Source organism: Bison bison, unplaced genomic scaffold (assembly GCF_000754665.1).
Source record: "Bison bison bison isolate TAMUID 2011002044 unplaced genomic scaffold, Bison_UMD1.0 scf7180017864037, whole genome shotgun sequence".
Classification (NCBI taxonomy): domain Eukaryota; kingdom Metazoa; phylum Chordata; class Mammalia; order Artiodactyla; family Bovidae; genus Bison; species Bison bison.
The window spans coordinates 12,651,266-12,667,965 of NW_011494609.1; the positions used below are offsets into that span (position 1 = coordinate 12,651,266).

General features: G+C 41.1%; 1 protein-coding gene across 6 annotated transcripts in view; it reads left to right on the forward strand.

Annotated features, from left to right (window-relative positions):
• Positions 1–16,700, forward strand: part of NEK11 (NIMA-related kinase 11) — a 276,447-nt gene that overhangs the window by 111,203 nt on the left and 148,544 nt on the right. For 4 of the 6 annotated variants that reach the window (XM_010834960.1, XM_010834964.1, XM_010834961.1 and 1 more), the window contains 3 exons: positions 7,864–7,983; positions 10,946–11,039; positions 15,511–15,670. In XM_010834960.1, the coding sequence (XP_010833262.1) occupies positions 7,864–7,983; positions 10,946–11,039; positions 15,511–15,670 (374 nt within the window). The remainder of the gene's footprint in view (positions 1–7,863; positions 7,984–10,945; positions 11,040–15,510; positions 15,671–16,700) is intronic. The other 2 variants (XM_010834962.1, XM_010834966.1) reach the window with 1 other exon arrangement.

Genomic DNA, 16,700 nt, shown 5'->3' on the forward strand with positions numbered 1-16,700 from the left:
CTTTCACTGTCTGGGCTGGGAACAAACAATGGAATGTGGCCTACAAACAGAGGTGGGGCCAAAACCAATGCTGAACACGAGGAGCTGTGTGACCAAAGAAGAGGAAGGGAATTCACCTCTGTAGCTGCAGGTGTAGCAGGTTAAATCCCCGCAATTAGCTTGAGGCTGTGGACTTTGGGGGCAATTGTGGACTTTGGAAGCAAGTACAAGCTGGAGTAAGACCAGATCCGAGTCTGAGCTGACTCCACAGTGCCAGCAGGTCCAGAGCCCTTCCTAGAAATATTAGAGGACTTTCTGAGTATGTAGATTGGCTGGAGCTCACTATGTGGCAAGGACAAGTAAGGCCATAGGAAAATATTCTTCTTACTACCACTCTCTCTGTCTTTTTTATTTTTTCATTTCATTCCGTTGTTGTTCTTTTTTTCTATAAGTGCTTTAATTTTTTGTTTTTACTTTTTCCTTTTTTAATGCTTTTTTAAAAAATTATTTTATTGTATTTTTCCCTTTTTCTACAGTAGTTTTTCATTATATTGTATTTTCCCCTGTGTTTTTGGTTTTGTATTTTTGCTACTCTAGTTTTTTAGTGTTTGTTTTCATTTGTATGTTTGTTTATTGGTTTGATTGCCTCTTCTTTGTTGGTTCCTCTTTTTATCCTTTCTTCTTTTTTCTTTGTGTGAGTTTCATTGTGTGTTCGTGTATGTTTAGTGTTGCTTTTACCATTTGTCATGGGGTTTTGTCCGTCCATTCTTTTGGTTTGTTTGTATGTTTGCTTGATATTTATTCTATTTCTTTCTTTCTTTTTATCTTCTGTGCTATGTGGCTTGTGGAGTCTTTGTGCTCCAACCAGGGTTTGACCCTGAATTTCCAAGGTGGAAGACTGAGTCTGGAACATTGGACAACAGCAAACTCCTGACCCCATGGAATATTAATCAATAAGAGCTCTCCCAAAGCTGTCCATCTCAATGCTAAGACCTGACTCCACACGAAGACCAGCAAGCTCCAATGCCAGATGATCACACCATACAACTAGCAAAACAAGAGCACAACACTACCCGTTCACAGACAGGCTGCCCAAAGGCATACTGAGCTCACAGACTCCCCAAAACATGCCACTGGACATGGAATTGCCCTTCAGAGAGACAGGATCCAGCTCCACCTACCAGAACACAGGCACCAGTCCCCCTGCCAACAGGAGACCTTCACAAGGCACTGGTCTGCCCCCACCCAGTGGAGGCGGAAGTAAGAGGAACAACAGCCTTGCAGCCTGAGGGAAGAAGACTTCAAACACAGTGAACTAAACAAAATTAAAAGAGAAATATGCGGCAGCTGAGGGAGGATGCTAAAAATGAAAAAGGCCAAACAAATGAAGAGGAAATAGGCCGTCTGCCCGGAAAAGGACTCAGAACAACGGCAGTAAAGGTGATCCCAAATCCCAGAACTAAAATGGAGGCACGGACTGAGAAGACATGGGGACCTATAAGAAACAAAGGAGAAATAAAGCTCAGGGCTCCCTTGCTTAATCAGGCTGGGGAATAGGAGAGGTACAGCAGACACAGCTGGGATGTGTGGGGAGTGCCTGTAGTGGCAGAGGCCTGCAGGGATTTGCTACAGCTTGAGGCAGGTCATGCGTTCTTCCAGGGGAACTGGCCCCAGTTCGTGGGTTCCTTGGCAATGCCAGACTGTACAGGCTCCCAGGAAAGTGTGGGCAGTGGCCTGACAATCAACGATGAGCACCATAATGACTGAAATAAAAAATTCTAGAGGGAACCAATAGCAGAATAACTGAGGCAGAAGAGTGGATAAGTGAACTGAAAGAATGGTGGAAATAACTGAAGCAGAGTAGAATAAAGAAAAAAGAATGAAAAAAAAATGAGGACAGTCTCAGAGACCTCTGGGAAAACATTAAGTGTGCCAACATTCGAATTAAGGGGTCCCAGAAGAGGAAGATTAAAGAAAGGGTATGAGAAAATATTTGAGCAGATCATAGTTGAAAATTTCCCTAACATGGGAAAGGAAATAGCCACCCAAGTACAAGAAGCTCAGAGAGTCCCATATAGGATAAGCCCAAAGAAAAACATGCCAAGACACATATTAATCAAAATAACAAAAATTAAACACAAAGAAATATTTAAAAACAGCAAGAGAAAAGCAACAAATGACATACAAGGGAATCCCCTTAAGGGTAACAGCTGATCTTTAAGCAGAAACTCTACAGGCCAGAAGGGAGTGGCAGGATATACTTAAAGTGATGAAAGGAAAAAACCTTCAGCCAATATTTCTCTACATAACAAGAATCTCATTTAGATTTGATGGAGAAATCAAAAGCTTTACAGATAAGCAAAAGTCAAGAGAATTCAGCACCACCAAACCAGCTTTACAACAAATGCTAAAGGAAATTCTCTTGATGGGAAACACAAGAGAAAGAAAAGGCCTACCAAGAAAAAAAAAAAAAAAAACCTCAAAACAATACAGTAAATGGTAATAGGATCATATATATCAATAATTAATTCATTTACATTGTAAATGGATTAAATGCTCCAACCAAATGATGCAGACTGGCTGAATGTATACAAAAACAAGACCCCTATATATGCTGTCTACAAGAGACAATTTCAAACCTAGGGACACATACATCACTGAAAGTGAGGGGCTGGAAAAAGATATTCCATGCAAATGGAAATCAAAAGAAAGAGACAAAGAAGAGACAAAGAAGGACACTACATAATAATAAAGGGACCAAGAGATCAATCCAAAAAGAAATTATAACAATTATAAATATATATGCACCCAACATAGGAGCACATCAATACATAAGGCAAATGGTAGCAATTATAAAAGAAGGAATAATCAGTAACACAATAATAGTGGGGGACTTTAACACTCCACTAACACCAATGGACAGATTATCAAAACAGAAAATTAATAAGGAAACACAAGCCTTAAATAACACATTGGACCAGTAGACCTAACTGATATAGGACATTCCATCCAAAAGCAGTAGAATATGTTTTTTATCTGGAACATTCTCTGGGGTAAATTATTTCTTGGCTCACAAATCAAGCCTTGGTAAATTTAAGAAAACTAATACTATATCAGGCATTTTTTCTAACCACAATGCTATAAGATTACATATCAATTACAGGGGGGAAAATGTAAAAAACACAAACACACGGAGGCTAAACAGTGCACTTCTAAATAACCAAGAGGTCACTGAAGAAATCAAAGAGGAAATTTTAAAGATACCTAGAAACAAACGACAATAAGAACAGAGCAACTCAAAACTTATGGGATGCAGTAAAAGCAGTGCTAAGAGGGAGGTTTGTAGCAATACAAGCCTACATCAGAAAACAAGAAAAACATCAAATAAACAACCTGGCCTTACACCTAAAGCAACAAGAAAAAGAACAAAAAAACCCCCAAATTTAGTAGAGGGAAAGAAATCATAAAGATCAGAGCAGACATATTAAGGGCAGGGAAAGATAGAGGGCAGGAGAAGGGGGCATCTTGGACTCAATGGACATGAGTTTGAGCAAACTCTGGGAGACAGTGAAGGACAGGGAATCCTGGCATGCTGCAGTCCCTGGGGTCACAAAGAGTCAGATATGACTGAGTGAACAACAACAACAAGAGCAGAAATAAATGAAAAAGGAATGAAGAAAATAATAGCAAAGATCAATAAAACTAAAAGCTGGTTCATTCCAAAGATAAACAAAATTGACAAACCATTAGCCAGAATCACCAGTAAAAGGGGGAGAAGATTCAAATCAATAAAATAAGAAATGAAAAAGAGTTTACAGTGGAAAACACAGAAACACAAAGGATCCTAAGAGCCTACTATGAGCAACTATATGCCAATAAAATGGACATCCTGGAAGAAATGGACAAATTCTGAGAGAAGTATAACCTTCCAAGACTGAACCAAGAAGAAATAGAAAATATGAACAGACCAATCATAAGCACTGAAATCGAAACTCTGATTAAAAATCTTCTAACAAACAAAATTCCTGGGCCAGATGGCTTGAAGGCAAATTTTATCAAATGTTTAGAGAAGAGCTAACACATATCCTGCTCAAACTCTTTCAAAAAATTGCTGAGGGAGGAAAACTCCCAAACTCATTCTACAAGGCCACCATCACCCTGATACCAAAATCAGACATAGATGTCACACAAAAAAGGAAATCACCAGCCAAAATCTCTGATGAATATAGATGCAAAATCCTCAACCAAGTTCTAGCAAACAGAATCCAACAACACTTTAAAAGTATTCATACACCATGATCAAGTGGGTTTTATCTCAGAGATGCAAGGATTCAATACACACAAATCAATCAATGTGATACACCATATTAACAAATTGAAAGATAAAAACCATATGATCATCTCAATAGATGCTGAGAAAGCTTTAGACAAAATTCAACACACCTTAATGATAAAGAAAAAAAAAAACTCTCCAGAAAATTGGCATAGAAGGAACTTACTTCAGCATAATAAGGGCCATATACATCAAACCCACACCAAACGTTATTCTCAATGGTGAAAAATTGAAAGCATTTCCTCTAGATCAGGAAAAAGACATGGATGCCACACTTCTCACTGTTTTTCAATATAGTTTTGGAAGTCCTAGCCACAGCAATCAGAGAAGAAAAAGAAATAAAAGGAATCCAGATTGGAAAAGAAGAAATAAAACTCTCACTGTTTGCAGATGACATGATGCTATACATAGAAAATCCTAAAGATGCCACCAAAAAATTACTAGAGCTAGTCAGTGAATTTAGTAAAGTTGCAGGGTACAAAATTAATACAAAGAAATCCCTTGCATTCAAATAAAATGCGTAGAAATAAGCCTACCTGTAGAGACAAAAGACCTGTTTGCAGAAAATTGTAAGACACTGATGAACAAAATCAATGATGATGCAATGGAGAGATATACGATGTTCTTGGATTGGAAGAATCAATATTGTGAAAATAACTATAGTACCCAAAGCCATCTACAGATTCAATGCAATTTCTATCAAATTACCAAGGGCATTTTCCACAGATCTAGAATAAAAAAATATTATAGTTTGTATGGGAACAGAAAAGACTCCAAATAGCCAAAGCAATTCTTGAGAAAGAAAAATGGAGCTAGAGGAGTCAACCTTCCTGACTTCAGACTATACTGCAAAGCCACAGTCATCAGTATAGTATGGTACTGGCGCAAAAACAGAAATGAAAAACAATGGAACAAGATAGAAATTGCAGAGATAAAGCCTCACACATATGGACATGTTATCCTTGACAAAGAAGGCAGGAATATACAATGGAGAAAAGACAGCCTCGTCAAAAAATGGTGTTGGGAAAACTGGATAGCTACACATAAATTAGAATACTTCCTAACATAATACACAAAAATAAACTCAAAATGGATTAAAGACTTAAATGTAAGCCCAGAAACTATAAAGCTCTTAGAAGAAAACATAGGCTCTTAAAAGAAGCATAGTGTATTAGAAAATATAGGCTCTAAGAAGAAACATAGGCTCTTAGAAGAAACCATCGTGTCGAAACACTCTTTGACATAAATTGCAGCAAGATCTCTCACTCACCTCCTTGAGTAATGAAAATAAAAACAAAAATAAGCAAGTGGAACCTAATTAGACTTAAAAGATTTTGCATGGCAAAGGAAACAATAAACAAGATGAAAAGACAACCCTCAGAAGGGGAGAAAGTAATTGCAAATGAAACAGCTGACAAAGAATTAATTTCCAAAAAGTATAAGTAGTTCATACAGCTCAAAATCAGAAAAACAAACAGCACAATAAAAAAATGAGTAGAAGACCTAAACAGATTTTTTCCAAAGAAGACATAAAGATGGCCAATAAACACATGAAAAGATGCTCAACATCACTCATTATTAGAGAAATGCAAATCAAAATCACAATGAAGTATCACCTCACACCAACCAGAACGGCCATCATCAAATACCTACAAACAACAAATGCTGGGGAGTTTGTGGAGAAAACGGAACCCTCTTACACTGTTGGAAGGAATGTAAACTGCTACAGCCATTATGGAGAACAGTGTGAAGGTTCTTTAAAAAAAAAACAAAAAACAGGACTAAATCGACCATGTGATGCAGCAGCCCCACTACTGAGCATATACCCTGAGAAAACCACAATTCAAAAAGACACATGTACCACAATGTTCATTGCAGCACTATTTACAGTAGCCAGGACATGGAAGCAAGTTAGATGTCTATTGACAGATGAATGGATAAAGAAGTTGTGGTACATATATATACTACTCAGCCATAAAAAGAAGGAATTTGAGTCCGTTCTAGTGAGGTGGATGAACCTAGAACTTGTTATGTAGAGTGAAGTAAGTCAGAAAGAGAAAAACAAATATTGTATATTAGCACATATATATGGAATCTGGAAAAATTGTATTGATGAACCTATTTGCAGGGAAGGAGAGGAGACACAAACAGAGGGAATGGAGTTGTGGACACAGCAAGGGAAAGAGGGTGGGACAAATTGAGAAAGTCACACTGACATATATACAACACTATCATGTGTAAAATAAACAGCTAGTGGGAAGCTGCCACTGTATAACATAGGATGCCCAGTCTATCACTCTGTGATTACTTAGAGAGGTGGGATGGGGGGAAGGGAGGGAAGCTTATGAGGGAGGAGATATATATGTATAATCAGTCATATTATTATATATAATTATAACATATAATTATATATTAATAATTATATATTATATATAATTATATATATATTGTAATTATTATATATATAATTATGACTGATTTGCATTGCTGTATGGCAGAAACCAACACAACATTGTAAAGCAATTTTCTTCCAATTAAAAAATAAATAAAATATTAAAAAATATCTACTGTGTGAAGCCTAGAAGACAGGGCATATTCAATAACACTTAGCTATTATAGTACTGGGGCTTCCCAGGTGGCTCAGTGGTAAAGAATCTGCCTGCCAATGCAGAAGCTGCAGGAAACACAGGTATGATCCCTGGGTTGGGAAGATCTCCTGGAGGAGGAAATGGCAACCCACTTCAGTATTTTTGCCTGGAAAATTCCACGGACTGAGGAGCCTGGCGGGCTAGAGTCCATGGGGTTGCAAAGAGTTGAATGCAACTGAGCATGCACATTCTAATAGCACCATTTCGGGATTCTTTTATGTGTCAGGCACTATATATACATTATCTCATGTAATACTCATGATAGCCCGTTGGTGGCTCAGATGGTAAAGTGTCTGCCTACAATGCAGGAGATCCAGGTTCGATCCCTGGGTTGGGAAGATCCTCTGGAGAAGGCAATGGCAACCCACTCCAGTACTCTTGCCTGGAAAATCCCATGGATGGAGGAGCGTGGTGGGCTACAGTCCTTAGGGTAGCAAAGAGTCAGACACGACTGAGCGACTTCACTTAATAGACGAGAAAACTGAGGTTCAGAAAGGTTCAGTAACTTGCTCAAGGATGCAGAGCTAATGAATGGGAGAGATGGGATTCCAGCCCTGTCTGTCTAATTCTAAATTTGTGTCCTATCCATATTGTTATTTACTCCTTAATAGTTAAGATCCTAATTTATCTTACACTATGAAAATCAGTCATAGGCAGTGAAATGAGCAGAAATTTGCAAAGTACAAAATTTGCTTTTAAACAGAAATCTAATTTTAAAAATATTGCCAATTAACCACAGTACTGCTTGGCTAATTACCTACCCAGGGTTTATTAGTTTTTGCTTGGCAAGTCTTGAGATCTTTTTCCCTTCTCAGCAGTGTAATGATACTTCTGTAAAATACTTGTTTAATTTTTCTGAGCATGTTTGGGATGGGTTGCATATGGGAATCTTTATTCTTACAGGCAAAAAAAGATTCACCTGCAGACCCTGCGGGCACTGTCTGAGGTGCAGAAGATGACACCAAGAGAGAGGATGCGGGTGAGGAAGGTCCAGGCAGCTGATGAGGAGGCCAGGAAGCTGAAGTAAGTGACCTTCCCTTAGTGAAGGCTGCCTCTCGGGACTCTAAAAGAATGTGCTAAATAAAAGCAGAAACCACAAGAGAAAATTAAAATGTACATTCTTATATATTTATTAATTTTTTCTTTCACTCATTCACTCAAAATATGGTGATTAGATGTCAGACAGTATTAATATCAAGCTTTCAGTCTTATGTGAAAAGAACGATGGACTATCAGGGAGGTTATTAGGAATGAAAATACAGAGACAACCTCCAGACAAAGCCTCCTTTTTGCTGATACCTTCTTTACATAGCCCTGTGAGGGGTGATAAGGTGGCCTCACTATTCTGTCCATACTCCCCAGGTGTTTGCTAAACCCCCTCTGCTTGGAGTACTGGCTGCTCTCTAGGGAGAAGAATGTATCTGCAGAAAATTGTTGTCTGTAGAGACAAGACTGAAGATTGATGCTGAAACTCCAATACTTTTACCACCTGATGTGAAGAACTTACTCCTTGGAAAAGACTGATGCTGGGAAAGATTGAAGGCAGGAGGAGAAGGGTATGACAGAGGATGAGATGGTTGGATGGCATCACCAACTCAATGGACATGAGTTTGAGGAGTCTCCAGGAGTTGGTGATGGACAGGGAAGCCTGGCATGCTGCAGTCCATGGGGTCACAAAAAGTCAGACATGACTGAATCAACTGAGAGAGAAGACTGGAAGCAGCTCTGTTCTGCGAAGTGAAGGCCTTCGCAGTCTGGGGGCAGTGCTGCTTGTATGAGATCACTAGTCTTCAGAGTTTACACATGAAAGGGTTCTTCCAAGGAACCCCAGACTCCCAATTTCTCAAAAACTGATTTTTCAGCTGGTAAGTAGCCCAATTGACTGATTTTTGTTCTTTCTTCCTCTGCCTTTTTTTTGAAGCTTAGAAGCCCCAACCAAGAACTAGAGAGACAAAAAGGCCTGAAAATAAAATCTGTCCATTTTATGACCTTGTTAATGTATCTGACCTCTTAATGAGGGGAAAAGAGGAGAGTGAAAAAGCTGACTTAAAACTCAACATTAAAGAAATAATATCATGGCATCTGGTCCAATCACTTCATGGCAAATAGATGGGAAAAAGTGGAAGCAGTGACAGATTTTATTTTCTTGGGTTTCAAAATCACTGCAGATGGTGACTGAAGCCATGAAATTCAAAGAAGTTTGTTCCTTGGAAGGAAAGCTAGAACAAACTTAGAATATTAAAAAGCAGAGACATCAGTTTGTTGCCAAAGGTCCATGTAGTCAAAGCGATGGTTTTTCTAGTAATCACATACGGATGTGAGAGTTGGACCATAACGAAGGCTGAGCACTGAAGAACTGAGGCTCTTGCATTGTGGTGCTGGAGAGGACTCTTGAGAGTCCCTTTGACTGCAAGGAGACCAAACTAGTCAATCCTAAAGGAAATCAACCCTGAATATTCATTGGAAAGACTTATGCTGAAGCTGAAGCTCCAATACTTTGGCCACCTGATGCAAAGAGCTGACTCTGATGCTGGGAAAGACTGAAGGCAGAAAGAGAAGACGGCAGCAGAGGATGAGATGGTTAGATCACATCACTGACTCAGCAGACGTGAATTTGGGCAAACTCTGGGAGACAGTGAAGGACAAGGGAGCCTGGCATACTTCAGTCTGGAAAGAGTTGGACATGACTTCCCAACAGAACAACAGCAACAACATTGTATCTGAAAAATGATCCAAGGTGTCCTTGTACTTAAAGTGCCTATCATGATGAACCATGTAAGAACCTGAGAGACCACTTTATCTTATCAAATGTTTTCTTTAATAAATATGGGAAAAGATTTCTGTCACAGTGCTTCATGGGCAGTAGTTTGCTGATGAAGCTTCTGGGTCTGTGGGGGCCAGAGGAGTAGCTACTATTAATAATTTGTTTGCTGATTCTATGGTGTAAATGTTCCAACAATGCCCTTTCAAGGTACCAGTGTGATATTATTCAGTGTTAAGCTGGAAAATATGTAAAATCCAGTACACCACTAAGTGTGGATTTGGTTGAGAAAATATATTCATGAATATTGTTTGAACAGTTGCATCAACTCATAGCCCCAGATCTAACACCTCAGGAATGCGTTTATTTCCAGGGTGCCATGGTTCGTGTCATTGGTTGAGGGTGAAAGGAAAATTAAATGTCTGACAGTAACAGATTAAAAAAGCAATTTAATAATTTGCACATTACAAATTATTTCTCAGGTTAAAATTTCTTTAATATGCAAAAAAGCCATTGATCTTCCTCATGACATTTAATATTTTTGTTATTAAAGGCAATAGTTTGTTAAATAAAGTTTGTTTTGATTTTTGTTTCTAGGATTCAAGAAAGGATGGGTGTTAGCTAGAAAATGACTTCATTTTCATGAGGGTTATAATGTACCCACACAATTTAAAGACAAGAAAATTTGACAACAGGATGTTCAGTGATTTTTTCAAGAAATCTAAGTATAGATTAGGGCACAAGTAATCACAAAAATTCAAATCTTTCCTCCAGTTTAACAACAGGTCTAGTAAATTCAATTCCTGTTGTAGAGGAAACTGGAAATGTCCAAGAAAAAGTCCTCTTCACAGTAGCTCTCATATTCTTTTCCATAAATTCTTTAAAATGTGGGTCTATTTTCCGTGTCTATGGCTGTCACCTAGTTATTGGTATGTGGTAGGCTCTCAATCGGGCATCTGAGACATACCCCTGTCAGCACAGGCCAGAGCACACAGGGATGGCACTGCCCTCCTACGCTGAGTCCTGGGGGAACAAGGAGCTGGCATCCTGCATGCTTTAAAGGAGAGCCCACTGAGGCTGCACCACACTCATCCATTGAGAGAGAGACTGCAGGCTGGTTGCCCAACACCCTGGTCTGCCTGTGGAAACAGGGATCACACTTTCTTATGAAACAGATGTCATCTTAGCAAATTTCAGGTCTTTGCCTATGTTCACTTTATGCAGAAAGCTTGTGGAAGAAAAATATGAAGAAAACAACAAACGAATGCGGGAACTGAGATCGCGGAACTTCCAGCGGCAGACTGTGGATGTGCTCCACGTGAGTGCGCTTCTGTTTTAAATTTTACAAAAGACCTTTTCTTGCCTTGGATTCTTCAGATTCGTAGGGCCAACTGGGTAGGAAAGGGGGACAAGGTAGGGGAAAAAAAACATCCAGACCAACTTTGCCCAATTCCAGGATGTACTGAGATTTGTTTTGAGTGCTAACTGTAGGCCAAAAATTAGAGACAACACTTTTTCAGAGCAGCTGCACCAAGTGCCTGCTGTTTAAAGGTGACTTCATCAGGATGGAATGAACAGCTGAGTTAAAGGTATGACTTTGCAGAACAGATATGTGTCTATCTAATTTTGAATTTCAGCCATGCTTTACCTCTCTAGTCCATTGTTCTTTTTGTCTTATTTTTCATTCTTTCTCTCTTTATTTTCTGTCTCCTATCCATATCATCATACATTGTGTTAATAACTCCTTTGGCAAATTACCCTAGATATCCAATAATAAATTAGGTTGTAGACTCACATGAAATGCACCCCAGATTCATGTCCTCTGCATCCCAGGCACCTGAATAGCAAATACCATTCCCTAATGGTTAAACATCAGAGAAGGCAATGGCAACCCCACTCCAGTACTCTTGCCTGGAAAATCCCATGGACGGAGGAGCCTGGTAGGCTGCAGTCCATGGGGTCGCTAAGAGTCGGGCACGAATGGGCGACTTCACTTTCACTTTTCACTTTCATGCATTGGAGAAGGAAATGGCAACCCACTCCAGTATTCTTGCCTGGAGAATCCCAGGGACAGAGGAGCCCAGTGGGCTGCCGTCTATGGGGTCGCACAGACTCAGACATGACTGAAGCGACTTAGCAGCAGCAGCAGCAGCAGCAATGGTTAAACATATCTTCATTGACCTTAATGTGGGCTTTGATACTTAACGTAATTTTTCTTCAGGGTTGTATTTGGATAATGAACATCAACACCAACCTTGCAGCTCTTTTGGTAAAAGCAACTTGGGAAGGAGTCATTTTTTGGGAGAAGTTTACTGTTTCAAATTCTGGTTATTTGTTCATTGGCGATTCCTGCATCTGAGGGAAAGTCTTTCCTTTAGCAGGATGGGCCAGACCCCCTGAAATTGTGGGGGTGATCCCAGGCCTGAAGACACTTTTTCTACTACTGTAGCTCAGTCAGCAGAGGGCTCTGGATCTGGGGTGTGCAGGAGCCCCTACTGGAGCTCACTTGCAGACAAAGCAGAGCCTGGGAACATTGTTTTCTGCTGCTCTCTGACTGAGGAGTCACCTTTCTCAATGACTTAGTGGTTGTGAGTACTCTCAAGTTCTGAAAACCCAAAGCTAGAGCAGATGGGGGTCCAGCCTTCTCTGACCTTAGGAGTCTCTATCAGTTGACCCCTCAGCAGACAACATGGGGGTGCTGGTGCTGCTCTATCCCAAGCCCCTTTCTCAGGGAAGATGGCTTCAGAGATGTGGGGGTTGGGAGGGTTTTTTTTCCTGGAATGCTCAGAGTCCCCTGCTTCTAAGGGATTTTACCCCCAGAGACTGGATATTGAGAAGTACAGATGTGGTAATATTTTGTATTATAAAGCCTAAATAACTTTATTCTAACCATAATGAAGTTAGCATATGGTAAATAAAAACATAGTTTCAAGTATAATCTTATATTTTAGTGTCTGATAACTTCTTCTTTTCTTCATGGGCCTTCAAAAATCACCATTTTTGTGTTGTTTTTAATTTCTGATATGATTATTATCAGTGTGAAGCAACTGCACTGTATGAGGTCCTGTTCATCCTATAAAAATCAGGGCCCTTGGGGAATCATAAAGTCACTTAAGATTTTATTAACTCTATATTATCCTACAGAACATGGGATTCCAGATCTTGGCTCAGTTCAGATGAGGAACGTGAGGATTTCACAGATTTTATGGAGTCCCAACTCATAACCTCCACAGTGTCTGCCTAGTTTCTCCCAATTCCATCCCCATCCATCAGCAAGGAGCAGAGGCAGGAGGGAGGTGGCTGCGGCTGTCTTGGTCAGAGACGGTGGTGGTTCATTCTTTGGTTGTTAGGATTCAGTTCAGTCTTTGGTCCTGAGCTTTGCAGAAGCAGCTTTCCTCAGCTGCATATTGATGAGGACAGGAAGTGCTGATTGTGCTCAGCGCATGGTGTCGCTCAGCACCCCAGGTCTCTCACCTTCCTTTGGGCCAATCAGCTGCTTCTCTCTGGCCCGTTGGTACCATCCCACTCTCCCTCTTTCAAATGTCACTTCCTCTTCAGGAAAACCATCTTTGACCGCTCAGCTCCACAGTCAGCTGGCGCTATTTCAAATTCTTATGGCTTCTAGCAGCGCTTCTCAAACTTCAAAACGCACCTGAATCACTGGTTGGTCTTGTTGAAATGCAGATTCTGACTTGCCTGGTCTGAAGTGGGGCCTGAGATACTGCATTTCTAACAAACCCCCTGGTGATTCTGACGCTGCTGGGCCAGGATCACACTGATTAGTAAGGAACAGAAATTGGGTTCTTGAAAGCAGCTTCAGATGGAGGAGGATCTGGGAAAGCCGTGATGAGCAGACCTTCTTACTATCTCTTTAGAAAAAAATAGAACATTTAATGGGAATAGAAGAAAAGGAGAGGCAGCCTGAGCGAAGGTTCTTGTTCCCACTGGAGGAGGATGGAGAGAGGAGGCCAGGCAGAGTGGAGACCAGTCTGATCACATCACAGTCTCCAGCATTTCAGTCAGGTTCTTTACTGACTGAACCAGTAGGGAAGCCCAGGAGTGAGGCAGGTGTAACATATTCAGAGAACCAAGGACAGAGAGCTGAACACTTTGCAGATGGTCCAAAGGGTCTAGACATCTTGTGGAGAAGCATCAGCGAGCTGAAAAGGATGAAGTATAGTGTGAGAAATAAATTGGATCATTCAGGTGCGAGAAGCTAAAGAAAAACATAATTTAAAAGGAGAGAAGGAATAAGAGGCACACACTCCTGTCTTTCCCCAAAGGCGCATTTGTGGTTGAATTTTTTCCTCCTCTCACTGGGCTCTGTTCTCCAGTCCTCTTGCTTCTGTCTGGCGAGCTGAAGCAAACCTCATTATATTTCAAAAGCAGTAGCTGGAGATAGAATCAGAGTTCAGAGAGAGGCTGGTTGTGTCACCCCTTAAACATTATAAAAATTCTTTGAGGCATTTAGGAGAGTGGCTTGCTTTGTTTTTCAGATCCTGACTGACGGGGCCTTTTTCTCTGGCAGGCATTTTCTGCTGTGCTGGATTTGGGCTTTGAAATCTTGAAGTGTAGTTGACTGTGGAATCATGTCAGCACCATTTCTTAAAGGATGGTAGCTTAAAACAACTAGATGCCACGATGCACACACTAAGCCCAGTCTTTCTTTTATCCTGGGGTATATGCAGGTGTGAAGGTTTTTGTGAAGAGTGTGGCAGGTCAGGCCTGCAAATGTGAAATAGTCTTGGGGATCAAAGAGCAGGTCATGTCCTGCTCCTTCTAAGACCATTATAACAGTTCTCTTCAAAGAGAACCTCAGAAAATCGAAGTCAATTGAGAATTCAAATACTTGTTTTCAAAAAGTTTCTGAAATAGGTGCAAAGGCACATTTTACACAGTCTCTGTTTTTTTGCATTATTGGTGATCCTTTGAAATTTGGAGCCCCAGTTTCACCTCCTGCAGCAATTATTATACAGTATAAAAAATGGACTATTTTTCTTAAAAATATTTATGACTGTATTTCCACAGATGCCACATCACAGTGTAGCACAGCTGTGTTTTACTTATTTATTTAGGATAGTTTGAACTTTCCCCTTTTGATAAGAAGGTACTCTTGGACTAGTTCTCCATGAAAACCATTTATCCTGGAAAAGAGGTCAATTCATCATTAGGTCTGGGTGGCAAACACACACACACACATATATAGACCCAGTGATTAGCTGAAATGCCTGTTGATATATATGAGAAGTTTAACTTAACATTTTTTTTTAAGTATAAACTCTTATGTCACCTCTTAGATCTCTTTCTTTTAGGGAATTGAAATTCATAAAATCACAGAAAAAGCTGGAAGAGAGCTTGAACAGTACGGAGGCCAGCACCTGTAGTCTTGAGATGAGGAAGCTGAGCAGGGCTGGACTAGGCTGCGGGGAGCGTGAGGCCTGGGTGCACAATGGAAGGAGATCCCCATTCTCAGCAGCCGATGCTGCAAGTCAGTACCTCCTCCCGTGTGTGCCCTGGGCGTCCCTTCTGCCTCACCCTCACCATGACCCTGACACTCAGGCCAAGGGAGGTTACATGCTTTGCCCAGGGTCACCTGCAAAGTTAATTCAAAGCTGTTTCTCTCATTCCAAGCTGCCTTCCTAAGATTTGAAAATGTTACCATGTTTAAGGGAGAGGATTAGGTAGGCTTTTGTTTCCAAATCATTTTCTAAACAAGAATATTGTTTCATTTGTGGTAATGCTGTTTCCTCTGATCAGCTTCTCATGAATTGTTCATTACTTTTTGCAAGGAATGTGATGACCCAGCTTCAGACAACCTGCCTGAGTCTCAGCCCATTCCTTCCCTGGATCTCTGCACACTTGGGTCAAATGTGGAGGACACCATAGCTGACCTTGGAGATCATGGTATGAATTTGCATCAGTGTTCAGAAGGCTGCTCTTGGATGACAGGTGGGCTGGTGTGGCTGACTGTCCAGTGGGCCTGGCGGCCTCTGGGGAAAGCTTTGGGTGTATGCAGCCACCTTCTATCAGTTTGCCAGAGCTGAGCTGAGGTGATAGAGAGCAGGAAGCTGAGGCTTTGTCTATCCTCTCTGTCTTCTTGACATGGTGAGGATGAGCTAGAAATTCACACTGGACAAGGGACCTCCCCTTCTGTATGAGTTAAACAGCATCACCACTAACCTGTGTAGCACTATGAATGCTCTGAAATACAGTTTGCCTCTGTAACTGGTTTTCCTGGCCCTCAGGAGCCAGAAAAGAAAAGTGCTCAGAGCTGTCAGCCAAACTGCGTTATCATAGCCTAATGGTAAAAAAAACACATGAGTTTTAGAGTAAAAAGGCTGGCCCAGTGGGGGAAGCCCTGGCAACAGTTTCCTTAACCATGAAGCAATCCATTAATAAAGTGAATGAGCTGAGGCTGTCATGTGCTCTCAGCACATGGTGAAAGCCAAAGAGAGGAAGCAGTTCATGACCCCGAGAGGGAGGGCTCGAAATGTGTGGCCTTTCAGTCCTGTACCCTTCTCCCCAGGGCTACGGACAAGTGCCAGAGCCATTGTGTGTGCGTGCATAGTCACTTCAGTCATGTCCAACTCTTGGCAACCCCATGGACTGTGTAGCCCACCAGGCTCCTCTGTCCATGGAATTCTCCAGGAAAGAATACTGGAGTGGATTGTCTTGCTCTCCTCCAGGGGATCTTCCTGACTCAGGGACTGAACCCACGTCTCTTATGTGTCCTGCATTGGCAGTCAAGTTTTACCGCTGGTGCCACCTGGGAAGCCCAGGAACATTGTAGGTGCTCAGTTAACATCCCTCAAGTGAATGAATGATACGTTGTTTGGACCTCTGAGAGGCAGGTGCCAAGATGGGGCTGCTGCTGCTGCTGCTGCTGCTGCTAAGTTGCTTTAGTCGTGTCCGACTCTGTGCAACCCCAGAGACAGCAGCCCACCAGGCTCCCCTGTCCCTGGGATTCTCCAGGCAAGAA